This window comes from Podarcis filfolensis (assembly GCF_964270895.1).
Source record: "Podarcis filfolensis genome assembly, chromosome: 17".
In the NCBI taxonomy this organism is placed as follows: Eukaryota; Metazoa; Chordata; class Lepidosauria; order Squamata; family Lacertidae; genus Podarcis; species Podarcis filfolensis.
Window position 1 is genome coordinate 37090596 of NC_139621.1, and position 10934 is coordinate 37101529.

The 10934-nt window shown below is 45.6% G+C and overlaps 1 protein-coding gene across 1 annotated transcript; it reads left to right on the plus strand.

The window, feature by feature from the left end:
* Nucleotides 1-9379: 9379 nt before the first annotated feature.
* On the plus strand, nt 9380-10318 carry LOC310752362 (olfactory receptor 2A12-like; the record flags this gene model as incomplete). The annotated part of the gene is made up of 1 exon (XM_083592471.1): nt 9380-10318. The coding sequence occupies one exon, from the start codon at nt 9380-9382 to the stop codon at nt 10316-10318; it is 939 nt and encodes a 312-aa protein (XP_083448597.1).
* Nucleotides 10319-10934: the final 616 nt, after the last annotated feature.

The following is a 10934-nucleotide window of genomic DNA, read 5'->3' on the forward strand; positions in this document are numbered from 1 at the left end:
AGAGGTTGAATGGCCATCTGTCATGGGTGCTTTAGCTGAGATTCCTGCATTGCAGGGGGCTGGACTAGATGATGAAGAAGAAGAGTTTGGATTTGATATCCCGCTTTATCACTACCCTAAGGAGTCTCAAAGCGGCTGACATTCTCCTTTCCCTTCCTCCCCCACAACAAACACTCTGTGAGGTGAGTGGAACACTCTGTGAGGTGAGTGGGGCTGAGAGACTAGCCCAAGGTCACCCAGCAGCTGCATGTGGAAGAGCGGAGATGCAAACCCGGTTCACCAGATTAGGAGACTACCACTCTTAACCACTACACCACACCACCTTGGGTCCCTTCCAACTCTACGATTCTATGGTTCACACCTTTTGTTTCAAAGTGATCCCAATAATCAAAAAACAAATACAAAAATACAACATTAATTCTTACTCAATCTGCTCCTTTTTCTTCTTTTCTTTTTTTGCCAATTAATTTTTATTGAGTTTCAATTATTTATTTTTAACAATTTAACTTCAAATTTAATACAAATTTAAAAGAATTTTTATAAGTTGACTTCCCACCCTTCCTCCCTGGTGCTTCAACTCCCGCCCTTTCTTACTGCATTATATAATCTGCTCCTTTTCAATACATTTGCAACTGGCCTTAACATGTCAACCCCTTTCCCCACTAAAAGCCGGGATGAACTGGGTGCATACACATTCAGGGGTCCATGGAACTTTTGTAGCAACATGGGCTGGCCAAAGACAGGACAACACTAGGTGGGTGTTGCAGTGAACCCTGGGGAAGGCAACAGTGACCTTGGATGATCGTTGCCTGATTGGGGGGGGGGGAGAGATTGGTGCTGAGGATCCTGGGGAGGGATTTCCTTCAATATCCTCCCACGCCCTGTCAATCATGGCATGCCCTTCAACATTCCTCAGACGAAAATAGAGACATTTCTCACTTCCTCCCAACTGACTATCCTTGACCCCCCCCATTTTGGCCCCTCCCTGCAGAGCATTTCCACCACCACCACACCAACAGGACACAGCACACACACCCTCCGCCATCCTGAGAAAACCCTTTAATCCTGATTTTATTTCATGGTAGAGTTACAAAAAGAAAAACACGCCAATAAACAATTTTTAGAAAGGGGCAAAATTAGACATGGACATGTCAGGAGGTCCTACACACGAGGAGGCATCCGACATTTGGTTATGGGCCCAGAGGATCAGGACCACAGAGGACAGCAGGCTCAGTGCCAGCACAAAGGTCCGGGAGCTGTTTTTGTCCTGGTTGGAGTCTCCTGGAACTGGCACAGCGGAAGCGTACTGGGCCCATAACCAATTGTCAGGAGCGTACTGAAGGAATGGGTTTCCCAAACCCAAAACTGACTGTGCAGGCAGTTTGAAACTGCACCAAAATCCCTATTTTTCCTTAGCTAAAATGCTTTAACTTGAGCTCTTGAGCCAAAAACCCAGCTGTATAAACAGCTGCTCAGAGCCCTCTCCTTTATCAGTTTGTGACGGCAAGGATGGCCGTGACTGTACCAGTAGAACAGGGAAGACATGTCTGTGCCTTATCTTATATCCTGACCACAAAAACGCACAGACCTAGTCTGGGAACAGCGCCAGAGGGTGTTCTTGGAGATGGTGACCTCTTGCTCCAAGATAAGAGTAGAAACAGGAAGATCCTTTTATGGTCAGAAGTACAGGAAGGAATATCCTTTTATGGTCAGAAGTATAGGAAGGAATACCCTTTTATGGTTAAGAGTGCTGGAGCAGGAACATCTGTGATGTCTACCTGCATGTACAAGCTGACGTGGCTGGATTCCTGGGGAAGGGGGAGAGGGTGCCTGGAGGATATATATACTGCATGAAATCTCTCATTTCTTTGGACTTGCTGTGGACACACCACGCAGGTGCCTTTCTGCTGTTCCAGAGAGCAGAAATAAAGAACTCTTTCTCTGAACCAACCTTGGTGTCATTTGACTTCCTTCCTCCTGTCCGGGAGCAACGCAGACCCAATCGGTGAACTCCAATAAGGCTACAGTACTACACGCGAGTAGGAACCTGGCAGAGACACATGCCCGGTTGACACGTTCTCTCCCTCTTGGTTGGTTGTTCGGGAGACTCAAAGTCTTTCTCCAGCCCAAACATCACAGTGACTGATGCCTCAGAATCACCAGCACACTTCAGGAACAGCAGAGTATGGGCAGTCAGCATGACAGACTCAGTAGCATAGCATTTTGGCTAAACTACGTTTATTTACATATGCACACTCGGAGCACCGCAACTCAGCTCCTTCCTCTTCAGCTTCAAACAGCAAAGAGAAAGAACACAGGACAAAAAGTCCTACATCAAGGAAATACAGTAATACAAACATTCTGTCTCCGTCACTGCCCACAATGTGGAATGAAAACATACACCGTCATGTGCTGAAAACAATCCCATGACTGCAAGCACAGGAAAAGAATCCTAACAGGACACACACAAAAATCAAGACTCCTTGAGCTCTGCCCCCCCCCCCGAGGGTGGCCCTGGCAGGGGAGGCTGCAGGGGAGGCTGGCAAGCCTACCTTGCAGTCCAATTTGTGGATTCAAACCTGCCTGCAATTTGGCCAGTCACAGGCAGGCTGAGGGGTGAGCCATTCCTAGAGGGTGGGTCCAATTCGGCCAGTAGCCTTTGCTTGGGTCCGCTCCCCAGGAATATAAAAGGCCTGCTTCCGTCCTTGTCAGCCTCTTCATGGAAAAGGAAAGAGAAAGGCAGACATAAATTCAATTATGATAGAGACTCGCTTGACCGTAAATCTCTGCAACCGAGTGATAGTGTACATATATAAAATGGGGAAGTGTGGGTGAAATGGGCTGTAGTCACTCAAGAAATAGCTTCTCAATCTTATGAGGCGATGGCTGAAGAAGGACAAACGTGTAGGAGAAACAGACGATATTCAACTGATTCCTAAACAGGGGCAATACCAGAGTTGGTTAGGGGTGCTATATTTTCCAGACATAGCCGGTATTCAGTCCCTTAAGCAGCTTCCGGGTGGAAATCACTTAAATGTCCTGGAAAATCTGGATGTATGGCAGCCCATGTTGGTAGTGCAGATTTTTGCGATTTTAAATTTTTTAAAAGCTCAAAAACTCATTTTTTTTTGTTGCGTTTCCACACAAAAAAGCTCAATAACCTTTGTGTCCAGATTTTCAGAGAAAAGAAGCGGAAATACTAAAGCCTCTCCTCCTTCCGGAGGGGAGGGATTGTGAGCGGGAGATGATTCCCGAGTCACGCAGGGCGCATCCTGCCCCCTGCCCTGTCATCATCGCTGGTGCGCCATGCCTCCCAGTTGGGCACCCAATCAGGTGACACCACGGGGGCGTGGTTTAGCCCCTCAAATGTGGCCGCGCCAGCTTCCCCCGCCATTCGCTCCCGATCTACCAGCGAGTCACCCACCCACCACTTCCTGTAGGGCGTAGCTGCTTGGCCTTGTTATGGACCCACGGTTGGTCGCCCTGGTTGCCCAGGGGGCTGGTAGGAGTTTTTTCCAATTGGCAAATTGGCACCGGCCTCTTGGTGTTTTCTGCCTACCTCGTAGCAAGCGTCACAACTTTCTTGGTATTTGGCGGTTAGGCATTGGAATGTGTTGTTGGTGTATGGAAGGGCAAGGTGTGGCCATCGCCTACCCCTTCACTTATGGGTATTCCGTTAAAGGAATCCGGTGGTCGTGGATCCTGTCCGATGCCCTATGTGGTGGGGGGCCATGGCACAACCCTCGGTGACATCAGGGGAGAGCTTATAGTTGTATTTCCATCAACAGGCTCCCCCTACTGGTGGTTAACCCCTCATCAGACTCACCCCTCTCCGAATGGGTGGAGTCAAATTTTCTGTGGTCCAATGCCTAAGCCAATACCTTCTCACATGCTGTAATCAATAAAGTTCTGGCCTTTTTCTTGCCCATTAACCTAATATACTGTGTCCACGTGTCTTCATTCCCCAAGCGGGGATCGGGTCCTCAAATCACAACTATGCTTTGTAGATCTACAAAGCTGAGGAAGCCAACCCTTAGGCTAATAGAGAACTGTTGGTTGATATGCTCCTTTCTTTTGTGGGAGGGAAAGATGTGAGCACACTTTCACTTTATGTGGTTTTTGCTTAAGTAAACAAAATGAGACTGGAAGGGGTCTCTGGGTAGAGGAATGTTTCAGCAACAGAGACGCTATGGCTTCCTTGAACAGAGACTCTTTATTCTGTAAATAGTTAATACAGTTTATCTTATGTTTACGGACTTCCTGGATTCTGAAAGTTATTAGTAAAAGAATAACACAACCTTCACGATGACATGGTAGCTACCTGATTTTGCCTGTTACACAACTTCCTCTTGGTAGCCTCCATTGGTACAATCCAGGCACAATTTTCCCACATGATATGCTGATGGTTTAAGCTTTAAAGAGTCTCTAATACTCCTTACCCCTTCATGGATCACTGCCTTGTCGTGGTGAAGGGGCTTGAATAACCCCAGGAACCTATGAGCCATGCCGTGCAGGGCCACCCAAGACAGACAGGTCATAGCCAAGAGTTTAGACTAAATGTGACCCTCCTGGAGAAGGAACTGGCAAACCACTCCAGTATTTTGCCAAGAAAACTCCATGGACATAAAAAAGGAGAAGCTCTGAGAAGAAAGTGAGAGTTTCCAAGGTATGCTCGGGTTCATGGGGTCACGGAGAGTCAAACACCACTAAGACGACTAAACAACAACAAATACTCCTTAACTTCTCAGTTGGCAACCAGCTACCACCACATTTGCTTCAAATGTTGGTTTAGATTAGACTAAAGTCTATTACACAATGCCCAGGGAATTCGAAAGTTTTATCAGAAATTTAGTTTGGAATGGGATCTCTGAGGCTCCTTTAAAGCAGTAGAATGTTTACATCAAAAATCAGGAACAAGAAATCCCTCAGAAATGTTGGCAAAACCCTCCGTAGACGCAATCTAGTCATGTTCTTCTTCCTGCCCCTGTGGATTAATAATTTGCTCCTGGTCCCCATTTGGATGGGCCCAGAAGGAAATGTAAACATACATACTGTTTTAGGAGTCACTGCTGACATGCTTTTCTAGGTTCATAATTGCCAGAGTAATTTTGAGGCAGAGGCGTTCTATGGTCTTGATGGATGCCATCAATAGTACAAATCCAAGAAGGGGAAACAACTTGGCAATTTCTTTCAAGCCTCTGTAATCTGGGTACGTAATGAGAAAGCCAAAGTTTACCTTTCATTTAAAAAATGTGAATAACTGAAAACACCTCTTTCTGTGTGCTGCATTCTCCATAAAACTTACTGTAGCCTCCGGGTGGCTTGAGACCAATGGCTTTCAGTTTCCCATCCAAGGTCTTCTACAAAACTGACCTAATCAAAATAGGATGTAGCTGTTTGAACTATAGATAGGCTAGTGGATTACTGTTCCTCATTCATTCAAGTCGGTATGTGTTTTACTTTTCCAGTATAATGATAGTGCCTTAAGCAATTTTAGCTCAGCTGCTAATTTGTGAGTGTTACTTTAACACAGTCTCAGAATCTTACTCTTCTGCAGCTCTCATTTGGTTTCAGCTACAACTCCTCTGTCCAGAGACAATTCTGGATTATGTCAAGTTTATTGTATGTCTCTAACAATATGCCTTAAAACAGACCTCACCTCCTGTCTGTAAAAGAGTAAGTGTTGTTGTTGTTTAGTCGTTTAGTCGTGTCCGCCTCTTCATGACCCCCTGGACCAGAGCACGCCAGGCACTCCTATCTTCCACTGCCTCCCGCTGTTTGGTCAAACTCATGCTGGTAGCTTCGAGAACACTGTCCACCCATCTTGTCCTGTCGTCCCCTTCTCCTTGTGCCCTCCAGGGTCTTTTCCAGGGAGTCTTCTCTTCTCATGAGGTGGCCAAAGTACTGGAGCCTCAGCTTCACGATCTGTCCTTCCAGTGAGCACTCAGAGCTGATTTCCTTAAGAATGGAGAGGTTTGATCTTCTTGCAGTCCATGGGACTCTCAAGAGTCTCCGCCAGCACCATAATTCAAAAGCATCAATTTTTCGGCGATCAGCCTTCTTTATGGTCCAGCTCTCACTTCCATACATCACTACTGGGAAAACCATAGCTTTAACTATACGGACCTTTGTTAGCAAGGTGATGTCTCTGCTTTTTAAGATGCTGTCTAGGTTTGTCATTGCTTTTCTGCCAAGAAGCAGGCATCTTTTAATTTCGTGACTGCTGTCACCATCTGCAGTGATCATGGAGCCCAAGAAAGTAAAATCTCTCACTGCCTCCATTTCTTCCCCTTCTATTTGCCAGGAGGTGATGGGACCAGTGGCCATGATCTTCGTTTTTTTGATGTTGAGCTTCAGACCATATTTTGCGCTCTCCTCTTTCACCCTCATTAAAAGGTTCTTTAATTCCTCCTCACTTTCTGCCATCAAGGTTGCGTCATCTGCATATCTGAGGTTGTTGATATTTCTTCCAGCAATCTTAATTCTGGCTAGGGATTCATCCAGTCCAGCCTTTCGCATGATGAATTCTGCATATAAGTTAAATAAGCAGGGAGAAAATATACAGCCTTGTCGTACTCCTTTCTCAATTTTGAACCAATCAGTTGTTCCATATCCAGTTCTAACTGTAGCTTCTTGTCCCACATAGAGATTTCTCAGGAGCCAGATGAGGTGATCAGGCACTCCCATTTCTTTAAGAACTTGCCATAGTTTGCTGTGGTCGACACAGTCAAAGGCTTTTGCATAGTCAATGAAGCAGAAGTAGATGTCTTTCTGGAACTCTCTGGCTTTCTCCATAATCCAGCGCATGTTTGCAATTTGGTCTCTGGTTCCTCTGCCTCTTCTAAATCCAGCTTGCCCTTCTGGGAGTTCTCGGTCCACATCCTGCTTGAGCCTTCCTTGTAGAATTTTAAGCATAACCTTGCTAGCGTGTGAAATGAGTGCAATTGTGCGGTAGTTGGAGCATTCTTTGGCACTGCCCTTCTTTGGGATTGGGATGTAGACTGATCTTCTCCTCTGGCCACTGCTGAGTTTTCCAAACTTGCTGGCATATTGAGTGTAGCACCTTAACAGCATCATCTTTAAAAATTTTAAATAGTTCAACTGGAATACCATCACTTCCATTGGTCTTGATATTAGCAGTGCTTTCTAAGGCCCATTTGACTTCACTCTCCAGGATGTCTGGCTCAAGGTCAGCAACCACACTACCTGGGGTGTACGAGCCATCCATATCTTTCTGGTATAATTCCTGTGTGTATTCTTGCCACCTCTTCTTGAGGTCTTCTGCTTCTGTTAGGTCCTTACCACTTTCATCCTTTATTATGGTAATCTTTGTACGAAATGTTCCTTTCATATCTCCAATTTTCTTGAACAGATCTCTGGTTCTTCCCATTCTGTTGTTTCCCTCTATTTCTTTGCATTGCTCATTTAAGAAGGCCTTCTTGTCTCTCCTTGCTATTTTTTGGAAATCTGCATTCAATCTCCTGTATCTTTCACTATCTCCCTCACATTTTGCTTGCCTTCTCTCCCCCGCTATTTGTAAGGCCTCGTTGTACAGCCACTTTGCTTTCTTGCATTGCCTTTTCATTGGGATGGTTTTTGTTGCTGCCTCCTGTATAATGTTGTGAGCCTCCATCCGTAGTTCTTCAGGCACTCTGTCCACCAAATCTAAATCCTTAAAGCTGTTCCTCACTTCCACTGTGTATTCATAAGGGATTTGACTTAGATTGTATCTTACCTGCCCAGTGGTTTTTCCTACTTTCTTCAGTTTAAGCTTGAGTTTTGCTATAAGAAGCTGATGATCTGAGCCACAGTAAGCTCCAGGTCTTGTTTTTGCTGACTGTATAGAGCTTCTCCATCTTTGGCTGCAGAGAATATAATCAATCTGATTTTGATGCTGCCCATCTGGTGATGTCCATGTGGAGAGTCGTCTCTTGTGTTGTTGGAAAAGCGTGTTTGTGATGACCAGCTTGTTCTCTTGACAGAACTCTATTTATTAGCCTTTGCCCTGCTTCGTTTTGATCTCCAAGGCCAAACTTGCCAGTTGTTCCTTTTATCTCTTGATTCTCTACTTTAGCATTCCAATCCCCTATAATGAGAAGAACATCTTTCTTTGGTGTCATTTCTAGAAGGTGTTGTAAGTCTTCATAGAATTGGTCAATTTCAGTTTCTTCAGCACCAGTAGTTGGTGCATAAAGTTGGATTACTGTGATATTAAAAGGTTTGTCTTGGATTCGTATCGAGATCATTCTATCATTTTTGAGATTGCATCCCAGTACAGCTTTCACCGCTCTTTTGTTGACTATGAGGGCCACTCCATTTCTTTTACTGGATTCTTGCCCACAGTAGTATATATGATGGTCATCAGAACTGAATTCGCCCATTCCCGTCCACTGATGCTCAGGATGTCATTATCTATCCTTGCCATCTCATTTTTGACCACATCCAACTTACCCAGGTTCATGGTTCTTACATTCCAGGTTCCTATGCAATATTTTTCTTTACAGCATTGGACTTTCCTTTCGCTTCCAGGCATATTTGCAACTGAGCGACCTTTCGGCTTTGGCCCAGCTGCTTCATCAGCTTTGAATCTACTTATACTTGTCCTCCGCTCTTCCTCAGTAGCATGTTGGATGCCTTCCGACCTGAGGGGCTCATCTTCCAGTGTCATAACTTTTATATGCCTGTTGTCTTTGTCCATGGAGTTTTCTTGGCAGGGATACTGGAGTGGCTTGTCGGTTCCTGCTCCAGGTGGATCACGTTTGGTCAAAACTCTCCACTATGACCTGTCCATCTTGGGTGCCCTGCACGGCATAGCTCATAGCTTCTCTGAGTTATTCAAGCCCCTTCGCCACGGCAAGGCAGTGATCCATGAAGGGGAAGAGTAAGTGAGGTATCTTCTTTTAACTTGACATATAGCCTGGAGTAGAGGCAGACCATACATTTGCCTGGTGGAATATGAGGGAGGCATTATTACTCCATGCTGAGTTCATTTATTAAATTTCTGGTAGACAGCATTTGCTGTAGCATCTCTTCGATGCTACAGCAATGATTTGGTATGTTGATGTGATGCTCCAGAACATGTTTAGATCATATTTATTTGGATTTCGACCCATCCCACCCACCCCCGCAGCTTTTAGTTCTGTTTCTGTTTTCCTTAGGTTTCCGTCATGGACACAGGATTTATTTATATTTTTGCCTGTTTTGGGTGGGGGGTCTGAACATGGCCAATTCTTCTTCCATGAAATTGTATTTTGCAGTGCCCACAATGACATCTTAGATTCCCAACTGTTTCCTGAGGCCCACAAGGGTTGGGGACCCCTGCTTTATGCTGTTATATTTTACATGGTGCCTGTTTCCTCCTCTGCAGTGTCAGAAAAAGATGAGGAATCAAACCGAAGTGACAGAATTTATCCTCTTGGGTCTTTCCAGCAGCCCAAAGATGCGCATTGTTCTCTTTGGGATTTTCTCTGTGGTCTACAGCATAACACTAGCTGGCAACGGGATTTTCTTGATGCTTATTTGGCTGGATTCTCAACTCCACACACCCATGTATTTCTTCTTGAGCCACCTCTCTTTTGTGGACATCTGGTACACAACCAGTACTGTTCCTCAGATGCTGTCCAATCTCTGGAGCCCAAAGAAGACCATCTCATTTGCTGGCTGTGGGGCTCAGATCTACCTCTTCCTGGGCCTTGCCATCACGGAATGTGTGCTCCTTGCTGTGATGGCCTACGACCGGTTTGTAGCAATATGTCACCCTCTGCGCTACACACTCATTATGAACCCTAGAGTCTGTGTCATGCTGGCGGTGTCATCTTGGATGTGTGGCTTCCTCCTTGCCATGGTGCACACAGTTCAGACTCTACAGATGCCTTACTGTGGCCCAAATGTCATTGACCACTTCTACTGTGACATATTGGCTCTGCTGAAACTGGTCTGTGCTGACACTCGACTCAACGAAATCATTGTCTTTGTGGTTGGTGTCCTCATTCTTCTGTGCCCCTTCTCCTTCATACTCACCACATACGTCCGCATCCTAGCAGCCATCTTGAAGATCCGTTCTGCCGAAGGCAGGCGTAAGGCTTTCTCCACATGTGCGTCCCACATGGCTGTGGTGGCACTGTTTTATGGAACTGCTATGTTCATGTACATGAGGCCTGGTTCAAGCCACTCTGCAGAGCACGACAAAATGATATCCTTGTTCTATAGCGTTGTCACTCCCATGTTCAACCCCATGATTTATAGTCTAAGGAATAAGGAAGTAAAGGGGGCATTGGTGAAAGCGCTACAGAGGTGCAAACCCTCTCGTGGAGCATGACATGTTATTGAGGGTTAGGGTTAGTTGTCCGTGGTGACAAGGTGTGAGATGCTCTGTGCATTACTTTACTTGGAGGACTCCAATGGCTTGTAAACCATAATGTTTGAGCAGATGGTCTGTGGCCAACGGTGGTCCCTCTATATGCAGGGGGGGGGCAAGTGTAATCAGATTGCACAGCCCCACCAGTTGGAGAATGCAAAATGACAGCTGGATGGAAAAGCTCTGAAGATTTGGAAAAAGGACAGATGAGAATACAGAGTTTAGGGTCAAATATCTGAAAAGTCTGCCTGGAGGGGAAGGTAAATGTAGGGTAAAGTGATGCATATGCTGTCTCTCTACAGCAGGCATCCTCAAACTCGGCCCTCCAGATGTTTTGGGACTACAACTCCCATCATCCTTAGCTAACAGGACCAGTGGTCAGGGATGATGGGAATTGTAGTCCCAAAACATCTGGAAGGCCGAGTTTGTGGATGCCTGCTCTACAGGTTTACATTACAATCCTGTTTAAGAGGAGCATGCATTCCACTTTACCTTAGCATCCAAGGAGGAAAAGATCTGCTGATCTGCTGCTGTGATCCTGGCCTTATTCCACATCATCTTTCGCACTCCAGCTAGA